Below are 16,861 nucleotides of genomic sequence, written 5' to 3'. Positions count from 1 at the left end.
AAACTCCCAACACACAGCAAGTTACAAATAACACAAAAGTTACTAGTATAACCTATTACTATTCATGTTGATAGATCTGACAATGGTATAAATAACGTTTAAACATTCGTTTCTCTAAACTTGAAACATACACATACATATTACATTTTCACCATAAAGAACAGACCCATCACTTGAAAGAAAGTCAAACTTCACAAGTTAAAATAGAATTAATGGAAAATACTTGAAGTTATAATAGGGGAGTTAAAATTATGTTCTTCGCCCACAAAGAATCGATTGAACGTTGAACGATTTATAATAAATATAACTCTGAAATGTTCAGCGGGCAAATTGTATTGCATTAAAAAGTACTTTCATTTCACAAGTTAGAGAAATCCAGTAACACGTCACTGTCCAGATACGACCGTTTACTAAAAGGGAAACTTCGCTTCGCGATACATCAAAAAAAATTCAAAGAATGATCAGGGAAATGTATAAATGACGAAAACCTCTGCAAACTGTCAGAACTGCCATTCCACGAGGGCCTGTACACAGGAAAAGTGGCTCTTTCATATACATGTCTAATCACAAGTTTTATTGTTGTTGAAACCTTCACATTATTACAAACACATAACCCACTACTCATTCCTTGGCCTGAGAGTACACAAGCACCCCACACTTCCCTGACCTAAAACAAAGCGACAATAAACTCAAACCGGCCACGGCCTTACTCACCCTATCCTGCTTGCCGAACCTTTCGTTTGCCCCAATTCATTATTGACACCTCTATCGGCCACTCGAAACACACGCTTGGTCGGGTGGGACGGGCAACAACCAATAGACGTAGAGAGGCGGGATTTGCGCTCCTCCTGCTTTTCAAACCGTCGCCATCAGGTTTGGTTGAAGGAACAAGATGGCGGTGTTGCTGTTCTTGACGGTTGGGCCGTCACTCTGGGAATTGTAGTTCGACAGATCGCCATTGAGTAGCGTCCCCGGCTTCCGGACCAGGACACTTCCCAATTTCCCAGCTTATTCAGACACTTCTAACTTAGAAATTGTTAGCAGCGCGAATCAGCATCATAAAGCATTCGTCGCCAGTTTTATTAAACCAAAATGTGAGGGTTTTAACTAATAATTGAAACAGTTTTTAGCCTATTACTAACTTTTGATAGTTTACGCATTGTTTTAAATAACAAGATGATTCTGTAACTGAACTTACTTAATTTTCAAGGCGATGCCAAAATCTTTGTGGTCGGTTCAGACCGACGACAGTAGAAGGAATCCTGAAGTAAATAAACACCCCATCTGCAAATGTTAATAGTAAATCGTAACATGTCACTATCGCTCTCTGTTAATGTGATATTACTGATTTCACATTAAATTGAAAAGACTACAAATGCGGAACGCCTTACGCTCTGATATCTTTTCAGTGGCTGAGCTTTTTGTGCTCAGAGCCCTGGGAGTTGTAGTCTTATTGCCCACGTCCAAATTCAGCAGGCGCACAGACACGGTGAATTGCAAGGTTGAGCTTTGCTGTAAGTTACCGCAAATTTCCAAATAATTTTAAATTTATTGCCATTTTTACCAATTCGAATTTAGAATGACGTTTTGATGCCAAAATTGTGCTTGACCATTGGATAAGTTTAGAACATTTTTTCATGATGCCCGAAAATAACATCAGTCAAAAGATTTGCAATCAGTATCAACGTCAATTATTTATGCAATAAATGTTTTAATTAGTACTGAAGTAAACTATTATTGTCAAATTGCCAAAATTAAGTTATCACTGATTTTTTGAGGTTTTGATTGAATCCATTACACTATAATTATCTGATAATAATGCTGTAATTTATCTAGAAATAACTGAAATAATGTCATAATGGCACCGAGACATCTGGATGCTAAAGGGGTTACATTATTTTTATTTTTTGTAATTGCTGGCTTATGCATCGATTTTTTTTAATTGGTTAGGGTAAATCTAAGTGTATATTTTGTTGTGTGCTATAATATATTTGTACTGTCAGCTAGTTCTTTATCCGAGCTCCATGGTACTGTTAAGCTGTTCACGTTCAATGGGAAACTGAGATAATTAATAATGTTAGGTATTGATTTTTGGTGTTTGTTGAAATACAGGCTTATGTAGGCCATCAAAAGGGTTAGTGCAACATTAATAGATACACCCACTGTGCAAATTTATCAATCTTGGTATGACTTTATTTTACTTTTATATTTTTGTACAATTAGCTGATTGATTTTGGAAGTGATGCTTCTCATAATGTCTTTTCAGGCCCTCCCTTTTTCTGTCCCGGAACTTAGAGGAAGAACTTTGATCACGGAACTTTTGAATTCATTTTTAAAGAGTGTTATTATTAAAGTCTTTCTCTCCACCCCTTCCCAATCTGCATTATGCAGTTGGATCCTTTATTGTAGTTTTCAGGAGTGGTTACTGTATGGCAAAGTAAATAATATTCTCGAAGAACGATGACTGGAAATAGACTATAAAGTTAGAGTTGGAACAGGAATTTTCTTTTTAGGAATAAAGCAAACGAAACGATGAAGAACAGTTAAGGTGAGGCAAAAGAAGGCAGACCAAGCACAAAACAGAAAATCAATGAAACAGAGAGTAACTAGGGAAAAAAAGAGATGAAGCCGAGAATGATCAAAGTATGCATGAATGCATTGAGTGTGCACCAAAGAAAGTAAAGGAAAATTCAGAAACCGGGGAAGTGAAAAGGCGAGGAGGAAAAAAACAGATGACACTGAAATTCTGCACGTACGGCAAAGAAAGTGCGAAGGGATGGGGAGACGTACATGAAGCAGAAAAAATCAAGTAGAGAAACAAAAGGAGGCAAAAAGTCAGCAGTTCTAAATAAAAAGCGGAGGTGCTTAGAAGAGAATAGACGTAAAAACAAGAATCTTTATATATTGTAAAGCAGAAAAAAGAATAGAGATGAAGAGGAAGGAAATGCCGAAGGGTAGGAACGAAAAAAAATCCATAAAATGACAGAAAAGAAGGAACCCGAAAGGAAATCAACAAGAACAGTACTCAATGTAAAACAAGATAGTGGAAAAGAAAAAATACAGGTCGTGCCGAGGGACCGAGGAGTTATATACTTTTAACAAGAAACAATTTTGAAATGGGAAATGTTAAACACACGGTCAATAGAAAGAAAGAATAAATAGCAGAATTATGAAATTTTTGAGCAAATACAAAAAACGTCTCAACATGTAAACTATACATGTCAAATGAAAAAGGGACGTTTGAATCCAATAAGGGAAAACAGAAAAAAAGGGAGAAGTAAGAGAATCCATATAGTTAAATAATTAAGAAACGCAGAGAGAGGAAAGGAGAAGAGTAAAGAAGGCGAAGAGCGGGAGATGTAGTGATGAGTGAGGACTACAATTCCCAGGTGCCAGTATGAGGGCAATGCGGCTGCGCATTCGGCTGGCTCGGCTGCGTTGCTATATTGCTGTCCCGGTGAGTGAGTTCTGAAATTGACACACACACACACTGGCACACTGAGCCAAGCGGCAACAGCGGAGCAGCAGCAACGCAACATTCCTTCTCTGATCGGACTCGGGATAGGGATCCCTCTGTGCATGTAATCAACACCATCCTCCAACAGCAGACTTCATTCACACACACACACTCCGTATTTCCAGACTTCCACTCCACAGCCCTCATATACTGAAGGAGAGTTTTGCCAAAAGAAATAAATTCTTTTATTTTCGCATATATATGTTCTATTATAAAAAGTGAAAACATCCTTGGGAATTAAAGTAAGTACAATACTGCAGAAATGTGTCTGTAATGTGTTGTCTCCAACTTTGTCCGGAAGTCATTGTTTACATGCTTCACGGTCTGTATGTGTTGGTGCGTCCACCTTGCAATTTAAAAAAAAACATACTATAGTAAAAGTAGTTAGTCCAGCCAGTCTGCGTTCATTGCTTGTATTCTAACGTGCCGCCTTAACTGTTTAATACCTTATTCATAATAAATTGCACTATGCTGAACTGAACGTGCGAATTGTATTTAGCCACTCATCTAATATGTATATAGTAATATCTGTGCTATTGTTAATTCCATATGGCATAACTGCTTAGCTTTCTGTGCTGTTATCTATTTCTTGATGATCGCTACTAAGTATCATTGAATTAGCTGTTTAATTGGCCTCAGTTTCAAAGTTGCAATGAATTATCTGGCACTGGATATTATTAATCTTGATAGTTGTAACAAAAGTAGCAACTGGGTTTTTTTGGTGTCTTGATGTCTGACGACCAGAAATGTATGAGATGATTTAGTGTCGATTTTTGGCTTGAGTCCTGCTTTCTCTCCTTTTTACCAGCGCTGACATTCGTTATTAGTTACTATTGATCGCTTTGCAAAGTGATAACTGAACTAAAATTAATGTCAATTCTACCGCGTGAATCAATACCGTTAAGTTATTTTAATCTTTATTTTTTTACCAAATGGCAAAATAAAAATCCAGATGGTAAATATATTTGTCTAAAAAAGAAAACCTAAAAAGAGACAGACTTTCATTTTTTAGTGAGCAAGACTTTGCAAGCAAAAAAAAAATGCTTAATCAGTAGCCGCCTCCTGTGATTTCGGAGCAATAAATGCATTTTTGATCACAGGGCTGTAGAGGTTCTGTTATTTGGGGTCAGTCTTTAAGCCCATGACACTTTGACACCAGAGTGTATTAAGTATAGATTTTCATAATTACTGTGGTCAAATAGTACCTAATCTATACAAGCGTCAGAATGCTTGTAATGGGGTATATATATGTATAGAGAGTGGGAGAGGAGAGTGTGTGTGTATGTGAATATTTATATTTGTTCTCTTTATTAATATAGGGTCTATCAAGCTGTGGTGGTAATGATGTCACCTTGCTCTTTATAAAGCCAGCCTTGCCTGCATTTGAGAAGGTCATTATATAATTCTGGTACCAGCGAGCAAAGAGTTTCCAATGGACTTGCACAGAACAGCTTTCAAGATGGAGAATTCTTCCTACCTCCCTAATCCCCTTGCATCCCCAGCTTTGATGGTTCTTGCCTCTACAGCAGAGGCTAGTCGAGATGCCTCCATATCCTGCCAGCAGCCTAGACCCTTTGGAGTACCTGTCTCAGTGGACAAAGATGTCCACATCCCCTTCACTAATGGTTCCTATACCTTTGCCTCGATGTACCATCGTCAGGGCGGGGTGCCAGGGGCCTTCCCAAACAGGGATTTTCCCCCTCAGCTTTTGCACCTGCATCATCAATTTGCACCTCCAAATCTGGACTGTACCCCAATAAGCATGCTGAACCATAGCGGTGTTGGGGCATTCCGACCTTTTGCCTCAGCTGAAGACAGAGACAGTTACCAATCGGCTTTTACACCTGCCAAAAGACTAAAGAACTGCCATGAAACCGAATCCCCTCATCTGAGGTTTTCGGACTCTGAGGGCAAGGAGTATGAGTTCACAACCCAGCTCCCATCCAGTTCCCCCAGCTCACTGAAGCTAGATGATACTGGAAAAAAGGTCTTTGCTGTGTCAGGTCTCATTTCCGACCGAGAAAACTCGGCAAGTCCTGAAGAAAATCGAAATGAGAGATGTAAGTGTTTGTTCTTTTACTTGTTTTAACTACTTTGGGCCCTTTATATTTTTCAAATTGAAATTTTCAGCATGTATCCTGGAACTTGTGATGACTATGAACAAGCACAGCTTATTTCACTATATTTAGACATTCTTGAATAATGTTTCATATTTTGGTGTGTTAGTTGTGCTTGCTAAGTTAATTTTCTATCTGAAATGAAATGTTATTGAATATTAGTGCATGCATATTGTTGATTTAAAATTCAAGCCATTTAAATTTTCAGAATCGTCATTTTTTTCTCAATTAAATCAGAAGCTGAAATATGTGTGCAACATCTAAAGTAAATGTTCTTGTCTATCTACCACATTTCATCTTGTGTGTTCTAATTTCACTTGGGGATGCATGTTCTTCAGGATGCAGATATTTGTTTGCTAGAAAGTATAGTTTCTAATGGCCTACAATTTAAGATAAAGCTAAGTAAAACAAACAGAATTCAATCTTCCAGTGATTAAAATCTTCCAAAAAAATTAAGTGGTGATCATATTTTTTGTGTACAAAATATGCTTTAAATGTTCATTTAAAGAAAGATTTGTTATCATCGACAATTTTCACTGCCCCCAGCAATCTGAATAACTCCTGGGAAAAAAAGACCCTGTAACTGAGAGGAAGCCAATTTGCTGCATCTGTATTGTGATGTTTGTTGAGTTAAATTGCAATTCCAGAAGTTGTGGGGTCTCATCAGCAGTCTGAGAAGAAAGGTGGTTCTTCGAGGATGAGGTGATAATGGGTGATAAGTTAACAAGCTTCAGCTGTGGGAAGCTGCTGACTTTTGTTACCGTTTGTTTTGCTTGAAAAAAGAGTAAGAGGCAGCAAGGGAAACAAGAGAAAAAGTGAGGTTAATAATAGAAGTGAAAAAGTCAGGCAGAAAGTGAAAGGAAAGGGAAGTATAACAAAGTGAGCGACAAGCAATTGAGATGAATGAAAATAGAAAAAGACACATAAAGATGATTTTAAAAGTTTAGACTGCAGCAAGTAACTCAAGGGCTATATTATGGTAAAGAATGAGTGATTAATCTGCACTCGTTGAGTCAGAATCCAGGCCCCTATCTTCCTTCCTGAACATTTAACAAAAAAAAACCTTAAAACAACAAAACATGGATGTCTTTGCTTCCTTCCTGACAGGACCAACCTGGCTGCTTTTCTTCTTCATAAGTTTCTTTTGATTTATTGGGCAAACAATTGGAGCAAGGGTGTATGGGATGGCAAATGATACGGGAAGTGGTGTAGATTGAAACTCATGGTAATGTTCTTTTCTCTCACTGCAAGTAAACTTTAGCAAGGGTGTTCTTATAATCATATGGCCATTGGGGTGTTTTGCAGTACTTAACCAGAAGTGAAAAGGCTGATCTTTTCAGTTCTCCCCACTGATTTTCAACTGGCATCCCTTTCACATTTCTTTAAGTGCTTCCCTCCCCTCTTTTCCTCTCCCTCTTCTTATGGTAATGACACCCACTAGTATGGAAAAATCGAGAGGAAGAAGGCAGTAGTAGATCGGCTTTGAGCACTTGCTGAGAGCCGGTATTATACAGCCTCAGTCTTTAAGCCTGTGGTCTAGCGAAAAGGATTTGACTGTTGTTGGAATGAATATTGAGGTGCGAAGGAGATAAGAGAAAGGACAATTGGCCTTTAACACTATGCCATTTGTTATAAGGCTGAGGTGTGAGTTGACACAGTTAAAAAAAAACTACCTCACGCTATGTTATGTATTAAATTGCATGCAGCTGGATTAAAGTCATCTTTTAAGCAGATAAATATACATTGACAGCTTTATATGATTGTAAATAAGAACGTTAAGGAAAATAATGACGGTATAGGAAATTGTTGAAATAGCCCTCAAATAGTTTGCTTTCATCCAAGATCGGTACATTATTTTAAAACTGATTTTATAGATGCTGACTTGCTTGACATCTGCAAAGTGTATCGAGCCAAATACACACCCAAAGTCATTGTTTCATATAAAAGCAGCATTAAACCTCTTCTTCAATATTCCAAGCCATCTGCTTTAGTCTTAGGAATTCTTTTCATCTCTCAACCAAGATGAGAGGCTACGTATGTTTATTTTGCAGACGAATAAAAAAAATTGTGTTTAAAAAAATTATAAACTTGATTTGTTACAAGTAACTTTGCTAAAACATATATCACTGATTTGCAGGAAAATTCAAGCGGCAATTGAAATTACAAGTCAGATTTAACCAGGCATTCCTTTACTTATTATCCAGTTTTTTTTATGGAGTGGTTAATAATATCTGCATTATAAATTTAGATTATAAGAATGGCTATCATAGGTGAATGCTTAATGTGGATCATTTATCGACATTCATTTAAAAATTCTATTTGATTTTTAAAAATTGACAGTAATGTGACATTTCTTCAACTATATTTGTTATTAAAATTGTTAATGCCAGTTAAGCAATCTATACATTTATAGCTTTATCTATTCAACTGTCTATGTATTACTATTTATTGCTATAGCTACTTTTAGTTAACACTGATTGCATTGCACTACTGTGTAGGATAAATGGTTGATTTACAAAGTGGAGTTTCATTACGAAGGCTGTAGCCTGAAATATTGCAGCTAAATGGTAATATGTATGGAATTTTTTTGGGGCTGCCAGAGGCTTAGTACGCAGATCTGTCACTTTCCTTGAGCAACAACCCTGACGACCTCTATTCAAAGTGCCATCGATTTCCTTTCTTTTTTTTTATTCCCAAAAAATCTGTTACAAGACTGCTGCCAAGGGAGTACCTGCTTTAGCAGCATAATGTTTTTTCTCTATTAAATACAGTTCTTCAAAAATAAAAGTGCACCCATACAAACTTTGAAAATTTTTCTTCAAATAAAAAAATTTCCGTTATATGGTGAAATTATACAGATTTCCAGTTCCTCATTATTTTAAGAGGTTTAGACATTGTGTGTTTTCTTTTTTTTAAAGAAGCCTAGTTTAAAGGAGTTTATTTATTAAGCTAAATGCAATGCTTTTTGATCAGCAAAGTGTTCCAAGACAAACGCTGAGAGCCAGCATTTCCACTTGTTAAAAATCGTTTGTATTGTGTGTGATTCAGGGCTTGAACAAATGTTTCAAAGAGAAAAGAAGCTCATGGCTGCCAGCGTATAGCCAATTTTCTGTTTAATTTTGATCTTATTTTGAATTTTCATAGTTTAGTGAAATATTTGTCTTTAATATTTAAGTGAAGCTTAGGAAGTCGCAAAAGGATGAATAAAATAGTCAACAAATTACTAAAGAGGAAAAAAACCCTTACCTAAGAAGAGAAGATTTTGAATAAATAATGCTACAAGAAAGGAACAAGTAAAAAAATTGTGGAAAAGTTAGAAACTCTGAAGTTATTTGTTTTGATCTAATGACTTATCTTAAGATTTTATTTAACCTTTCATGCAATCATTCACATTCAACTTGCTACTTTCTCTGCAACATAGACGAAAAACTTTGTGTACTCTTGTACATAATGAATGGCTCTTGAACACAGACTCAGCACCATGTGAACAAGTCCAACATTTGTTTAACGAAAAGTTGGGATTGTTGGGGGCGGCAGGCATTTCAGGAATTGTTTCATTTCTGAGCCATCAGTGATCTTTGTTGGACAATACGGTGGCAGGAGGCAGTGAGGGGTTGAGGGGACACATATGTTACCGAACCCATAGTCTGTAAAGCTATGCATGTAAAGTCTTGGCTTTGGGATAAAAACAAATGGCTCTTCAGATGCTAACAATCAATGGCAATGTTGCTTGTACTACATTTTGTTAGTCCCTGTGCAGTGTTGTTTCATGTTTTTACCTTCTTTATTTTTCATTTCAAAGTGTTCTGTTCACAGTTAGTGGCCCAATTTAAATTTTTGTTGTAGAATTCATGGCAAAGTGGGACGTCTATCTTCTCTAGTCCATGTTTTATTTGTAAATGCCTCATATCTCTGTAGGGGTACTATCTCTGTCTGGCAAAACATCTTTATTCTCATCAATTACTGCTCATTTGCCCTCTGTCTACATTTGTGCAATGCGTCTGGTCTACAGAGGCTGAAGGAGAGCTTGATGTTCAGTCAGTAAACCCACCAGGGAGACTCAGTCGGTACCCTCAGCTCTCTCCGACAGCATGATAACGCATACAATGAAGCAGACGACTGTCAGAAAGCAAGCTAGCATTACGCCACACAGTTGTAATCACTTTTGCCACTCAAATCCAAATAATGTTCTTTGTCAGAATGCTTTTTAGGGATTGCATGTTGATAAATTTCCATTGTTAAAACTCCTGAATAGCTAGTGCAAATATTTTGTATTTTCCAGATGACAGCCACAATTATTGTAGTCTTGAGCGCTTTTATCACAGTAATATGATAATTCATTCATGTTTTGATAAATAAATAAGGACTGTAATGTTTATTTATGAAGGAAATAAGTTTAATATATTTGCTACAAATAATGGAGAAACCATTTTACCATATTTATTTTAAAAATTCTCAATTGCACATTATATTTTTACATCATGAGTTGAAAATATTGAAATGGAAAATTTAATTGGACTGAAAATCTCTAGGTAAAGGATATCTCAGCATGGTTTTCAACTGTTGCTTCGTCAGAGAAAGACATGGTACTAATAAGAGAAAGACATTGTACTAAATTGCCAACATTCAAACAATGAAACTGGGGGGGGAAGAATCTTGCTATTCTTTTCCATAAAAACAATTTGTTGTCCTCACTGCTATTATAGATTTTCATACAAATGTTCAATCATTGATTGGCACAAAATGCATTTTTCTATATGAAAAGAAAAGTTTTATATCTTTCAAAAAAATGAACACGATACTAGCATTTCTAAGCTAATAATTGATAAACGCTTTAAATGTTGTAAATCTTTCCTAAACAAAATAACCTTTCAGTTGTCAGAGAGTAAATATGACATCGGTAAATAAAAAGGGGGAAGAGAAACAGATCAAACCTGGCCAGTTAGTGGCTAGGTGGAAGCAAACATATGCTTACAGTATTAATGATAGTTCATCAATATGAAAAATGCTCATCTTGTTCTCTAAAAGGAACAAATTAAAGAATGAGCACTATAACCTTTTAAGGCTTAATAAATGTACCATATATGTTTTCGAAAACCACAGATCTTTGCAACAGGTTTGCCTGTTGCTTGCCAGTTAGTTTTCTTTTAATTCAGCAAGTATCTTGTCCTTTTTTGTGAAAAATGAGTAGCAGCTGCTCTGGTGGGCTGTGTACCGTGAGTATAATTCAGTGTCTCGATTGTGTCTCTCTGCTTGTGTGCGAGAGGGAGAGAAAGAGCCATCCCTTTGTTTCCTTTGTGAGAGCCAGGTGACAGAGCCAGTGTTGAGAGGGCAGAAAAATAGCAACCGGCAGTTCTCTGGCAGCCGAGATCAAAGAAGAAGGCAGGAGGTCTTTTCAAATTGGGGGCCCTGGTGTTGAAGCTATAATCACAGCTTACAGCCAGCCAGTTTCTGAAAGATACTAGCCTGGAAAAGAAAAAAAAACTTTCCAGGAGCTAAGATAGTTAATTAAAACCAGCAAACAGGTGCCCTAACAGCAGCAATGAATCAAATCATAAAGTTTTACAATGGAACAGTTTCTTTAAAGATACTGGCGGTTTAAAAAAAGCAAAAGAATTGGCTTCACCTAGCATGTGGCACATGTCATTTACAAGCTCAGAGGCTTTTGGGAAGAATATAAACACTTACAGTTTGTTCGCAGAGTCTTGCAGATTTAATATATTAAAATGTCCCTTTCGCTTCTGCTGCAAGTCAAGCAGCTGTTTTAGTTTATTCAAAAAAAAGGCCATGCTTAATGCAAAATCAGCAGTGGCGCAGGGCTTATAAGAAAAAGATCAATCATGGAGTGGGGTGATAAATTAGACACATCAGCGAAAGAGAACACCTTAAATCGAGCTGGCTTGGTGACGGGGGAATGCATGTTGAAGGATGGTGGCTGCTTGTGTTTTTCAATAAATAGAAACATCACATTGAATGGAGCAAAGCAGCCATTTGAGTTTAGAATCTGGTAAATCTCTTTGTACCCAAGTTTTAATAGTGTTTTATACAATTTCATCATTGCAATGTACTAAGAATTAATAACTGAAAATGCCAATAGTTATTTTTACAACTTGACCAAAAGTAAACGTGCTTCCTTTCATTAAAAAAAGTTAAGTCTTTTGATTGAGGTAAATAATTTTTAGGTCCCTTCAAATGTTTGTCGCTGAAATAATTTAACAAATTATACATTGGGCTTTGTTCCCTCGTACTTTAAATTTGATTTGGAGCTCATGAATTAATGAAGCCATTTTTAAAAAAAATAGCATTCTTGTTGATAATTATGTAAAGTGCAAATTTAAAAGTAATTAGACCAAGGACAACAGGTCACTGAGTTGTTAATCACACAAGAAACCCAGTGAATTCACCCCAGCTAAAACGCACTCATCCATTTCCCTCAGGAAGACAGCTCATCATTTACATTTCTGATAGACAAGATTTTCAGTCCTCTTCAGCCCAACTGTGGAACAAGCACAAGAAAAGTTGGCATTCATATTAACCAGGCTGTCTGTTGACCCCACAAACAGATTGCCATTTGGAATATTGATTGAGATAACGAGGACTTCAGGTTATAAACAGATGAATTGGGGTGGGGGGGGGGGTTGCGGGGAGGTGGAGAAATAAAAACTAAATATTTTATAAAGCAAAAATAACCCTTTTCTCTTGCTATGCCTCAGTGCAGTCAATGAAATGAAATAAAAGGTTCCTTCATTATAGTATTGGTTGAGTCACTTAACATCTTTTTCAGGAAATTAAGGAAACAGTGAATAGCTCACTTATTTATTAATTAATTTTTGTGCTCAAATAGCTAAGCAAATCATTCCTTGGTTTTGTCCTAAAGCCTTTCTAGTTCTAATTATTGAACTGCCCTTATGACCAGGAATTAATTTCTGTGTGGCCTAAAGAATTTTTAAAATTTATTTCCATAACAATTTTAAATAGAGTAGAAAAAAGCAGTAGAGGGAAGGTGATAAGAGGTTACCAGTCTCTGATGTCATAGTATTAATCCCAATAGTTGTGTTATTGTCAGATTAATGGATCACTTTTTTGGTTACCTCCCTATGATAAATTAATTGTAATGATGACTGGCTTTATTGTGAGGTCTGTGCTGTTGCTTGTAATCTGGGCGACAGTTTTAGGTGTTATTTTCTGTTTTCATTTTCTTTGTTTCATTTAAAGTGTCCTGTAATTACAGGGGTGTTAGCATATGCGGGGAGGGTGATATGATTTATCCTGCACAGACAGCCATGACACAGCTGTTTGGAAGATAAAATAGTACAACCGTGTAGCTACAAAATGCTCTCCTTATTATACCTCATTAAAAGCAGTCTGCGATAAGTCAGCCAGGCAATGAATAAAATCTATTGCCTATGTAGAAAACAGATATCTAAGTACCTTCAGAGCTTTGTGTGTGTTTGTGTGTGTGTGTTTATGACATGATAATAGCTTGGCAGAGAAAAATTATGTCTTGTTTTTTTCTTTTTCCCCTCTGCCTGTGAGTGAAAGCAGATAGCATGTAGTGGTTCTCAGTAATTAGTAAATCTTTCAGGAGTGACAGAAAGGAATATTTGATTTCAAGGATTGTTCTAAGTACTGTCATGATGTATCAATTTGACCTTTTGTTATCTTACTACCTTAAAATCATAGTCTACTTGTTCCCCTCTTTCCATTATCATTAATAGACCATATTTAAATCTGGAATGTCAGAAAAGTTATTTAGCTTTGATTGAATTTTATGCCATGGTTTCACCATGATTATTTTTCTGTTTGAATATTACAATAATCAAGCTTGGAAGGCAGAGGTACCTATGTTGCTCATTTTAAAAACGTGCAACTCGTGTGAATTTGTTATATACGATCACTGGGGCTTTAAGAATCTGAAAATCTTTCATGTGTTATTTCAAGATTTTATGTGTTAGATTATGCATTTTCAATATAGTGTTGTTTGTATCTACTAACTATAAATGGTGGGTTTGGAATTATTACCTAACTAGGTTATTATGGCACTGTGCAATGATTTTGTCATGCATGGGATACTAGCATTCTTGATATTACATATCAGAGCGACGCTCTTCGTGCCATGGTATGGTATCTTTATTTGTGTAAGTACATACAGAATGAATATGAATACCAAGCTAAGCATAGGACAAAGGTAATTTTTACGCATTTTTAATGTAAGGAAAGATGAACCTCTTTCTGCCACATTTGGAGAATTAACATTTTTTCTAAAAGGATACTCCATGAATAAGGACATTCACTGTGAGTAAAAATTGCTTAGAATAAATAGGAATGCATAAAGTAAATTAGGAAATTTTTGTGCACAGACCTGCTCAGCATGAATAAGGATGTGGAAAGTGAATGTAACTATTGATAGTAGCTAAGAATGATAAAGATGTAATGATGCTCAGCATAAATAAAGATCCATAGATTGAATAATGACATGGGGTGAAGAAAGAAATATAGAATAAAGAACTGTACAATGAACAAGGATGTGTGGAGTAAGAATGCACAGTAACTCAGAATGTATGGGGCAAGGGTATGTATCGTGACTAAGGCTATGTGAAGTAAGGGTGAGCACACAAAAATACCTGGAAATTACAACATGGAAACAAGCCATTCAGCCCAGTCAGTCTGTGTTGGTGTTTACCCTCCCACAAGCAAATACTTCAAATCACATTTACTCACTCTGTTCTCTTATCTCTTTATCTTATTTTTGTTCATCCATTTATCTAACATAAGCTTGAATGTTGACACAATAACCACTAACCCTGGAAGTGAATTTTCAGTCTCACAACTCTCTGTGTAAAGACGTTTCTCCTGCCCTTAGTCCTTAATCTTGTATTTGCAGTCCTTCATCGTTGACCCCTCAACTACTGGAAGCAGTGTACCTCTATCTACCCTGTCACATACTTTCATAATTTTAAATACTATTAGCATATCAATCCATAATCTGCATTGTTCTAATGAAGAAAGACCAATTTTTTTCAAATCTTGCTTTGTACTTGTATTTCCTCCAATCAGGCATCCAAGTGAATCTGCATCAGTCCTGCAGGCTAAAGCATCAATATCCTTCCTATAGTTGGGAGCCCAGTACTGTACACAATAATCTAATTGAGCTCGCATTAAAATTTTATATAGGGTAGCATTACCTCTTGACCTTTATATTCTATACCTTTTGTGATAATACCTAGAATTCCATTAGCTTCTTTGAATAGCCTCATCAGCCTGAGATACTGCCTTTAACGTCCTGTGAACCTGTCTCTCCTGCACCCCCTCCATAGCACTGAGCCTACTTCCATTCAGAGTCTAATTACTGCTGTTATGTTTATTAAACCAAATTTCATCACCTCAGTAACTGACATTGAGTTCCACCTGCCACATTTTAGCCCATTCCTCTATCATATCATTATCTCTTTGCAGCTTCATTTAGTCTTCTAAAGAATTAATCATATTTCCTATTTTGATATTCTCTGCAAATTTTGGTACCACTCCTTCTAAGTCTATATGTAAATCATTGATATGCTCAGTGAACAGACGTGGCCTCAGAACTGAAACTAAGTGGCAAAGGAAGTATGAAATAAGGATGTGCACAGTGAATAAAGATAGAGGATAAAGATGTTCACCATGACTAAGGCTGTGTGAGCATAGAATAAGGAAGGATCTGCTTTTTAAGGATTTATGGAATAAAGGTGTGCAAAGTAAATTGCAATGTTTGGTATATAAGAATGCATGGTGAATATGGATATATGAATATGGGTGTGCACAGTGAATAAAGATGTATGACATATAAGTGTGCATAATGACTAAGGACATGCAAGAGCTGATTTTCTTCTCTGGGGGGGATTTTGTTCCCAAATGCTATGGAGGAGCCAAAATAGAGACTTGATGCATCAGATCTTCACCCTATTCACATTGCCCTGGTTATGCAGCATTTCTAGTGTAATGAGCCAGGTAGGGACATCCTCGACATTCCTATCTTGATTACCTGAAAACATGTCAATGAAATGCCTAGACATAGGCAGTGGGGGTTACAGCCTGACCCTTCTTAGATCACAGTAGCTAAGGCTGATGGCCAGGCTGCAGCCTTCAAGCCTCTCAGGCCTTCAGCTGTACTTCTGTTTCTGCCCCCATTTCCTGGCACAAGCCTTGCCTGGAGAAAACAAAATGGGGCGTAGAGGAGCCTTGACAAGCACAGTACCCTTCATGTGCGCTGCACTGGCCCTAGTGCCTGGGTAAGGGGAAAGGAAGATGTAAAATTGACCTGATCAAATTGCAGTGTGCACAGTGACTAAAACTGTGTGGAGAAAAGGTACACACAGTGGGCTGGATTTTACAGCCTCCCCCACAACGTTGAGGTTTGTGGCGGAAGGGCCCAGAAAATGTCTCCGGGAAAGGCCCGCCACGGGCCTTGGCACTGGGAAGGCCCAGCCCGATATTACCGGCAGCGCGTGGCCTCATGGTGGCCCCACACCTCTCAGCAATGGGTGGCCAATCTAAGTATGTAAATTTATTAAAATAAATGAATTAAATACTTACCTGCTCCCGCCGTCCGTCCTGCTCCAATATTGTAGCCTGTGGCCGGCACTCCCGCACCTTCGGATGTCCGTTCGGAAATCTGATGCGGGACGCTAGTGGGGAGAGGGGAGCAAGTAAGTGTTTCAGTGTGGGGGCAGGGGGGAGTGGGGTCAAACTAATCTGATTGGTGGAGGGGATGGTGGGAAGGGTTAAAAATAAAAGTTAGTGAAGGGGAAGGTCAGGTACAAGGTACTAAGTATTTTGGCGGGGGGAGAGGACATGGAATGAAGTGTATGGTAATTGGGGGGTGGGAGAGGGGCTACAAACATTTATTTAATATTTTAAATTTAATTTACAATGCCTTTATCTTTAAATATGTTAACGAAATGGAAGGGCTTGAAGCCCTTTAAAAATGGCGTAGACGCCTGCGCAATGGTGCATGCACTGTTGCCGGGGACAGACCATCTGCCCCCTCCACACCATCAGAGGGGTGGTCTGTCCCGGCCATGTTAATATCGTGGCGGCTCCACGGAGTAAAGCCCCCGCGTGTGAGCTGCAATTCTTTACAGCCGCCACCAATTATGGCAGTGGCAACATAAATTTCAGCCCAGTGACTAAGGATGTGCCTTTTATAATAGTGTCCCATCATAAATGTGGATCTCACTGCTAGTACTGC

At 37.5% G+C, this 16,861-nt stretch overlaps 2 protein-coding genes across 8 annotated transcripts in view; one reads left to right on the top strand and one right to left on the bottom strand.

Annotated features, from left to right (window-relative positions):
• LOC137372783 (ERI1 exoribonuclease 3-like) overlaps positions 1-1,219 on the bottom strand; it is a 419,417-nt gene extending 418,198 nt beyond the window's left edge. The window contains exon 1 of one of the 3 annotated variants that reach the window (XM_068037025.1): positions 1,199-1,219. Coding sequence is in view for 1 of the 3 variants with exons in the window: in XM_068037021.1 (XP_067893122.1) it covers positions 489-625 (137 nt within the window). In the remaining 2 variants the exon portion in view is untranslated. Of the gene's footprint in view, positions 1-488; positions 641-714; positions 795-1,198 lie in introns of those variants that run through there. The other 2 variants (XM_068037023.1, XM_068037021.1) reach the window with 2 other exon arrangements.
• Positions 1,220-3,710: 2,491 nt separating this feature from the next.
• rnf220a (ring finger protein 220a) overlaps positions 3,711-16,861 on the top strand; it is a 546,071-nt gene continuing 532,920 nt past the window's right edge. Inside the window, exons 1-2 of one of the 5 annotated variants that reach the window (XM_068037013.1) lie at positions 3,711-3,759; positions 4,837-5,577. In XM_068037013.1, coding sequence (XP_067893114.1) covers positions 4,950-5,577 — 628 coding nt within the window. In that variant the 5' untranslated portion in view covers positions 3,711-3,759; positions 4,837-4,949. The remainder of the gene's footprint in view (positions 3,760-4,836; positions 5,578-16,861) is intronic. The other 4 variants (XM_068037016.1, XM_068037017.1, XM_068037012.1 and 1 more) reach the window with 4 other exon arrangements.

The sequence above is a fragment of the Heterodontus francisci genome, chromosome 8 (genome assembly GCF_036365525.1).
Source record: "Heterodontus francisci isolate sHetFra1 chromosome 8, sHetFra1.hap1, whole genome shotgun sequence".
In the NCBI taxonomy this organism is placed as follows: Eukaryota; Metazoa; Chordata; class Chondrichthyes; order Heterodontiformes; family Heterodontidae; genus Heterodontus; species Heterodontus francisci.
The sequence above is the reverse complement of the archived record's forward strand: the minus strand, read 5'-3'. Positions and strand labels throughout refer to the sequence as shown.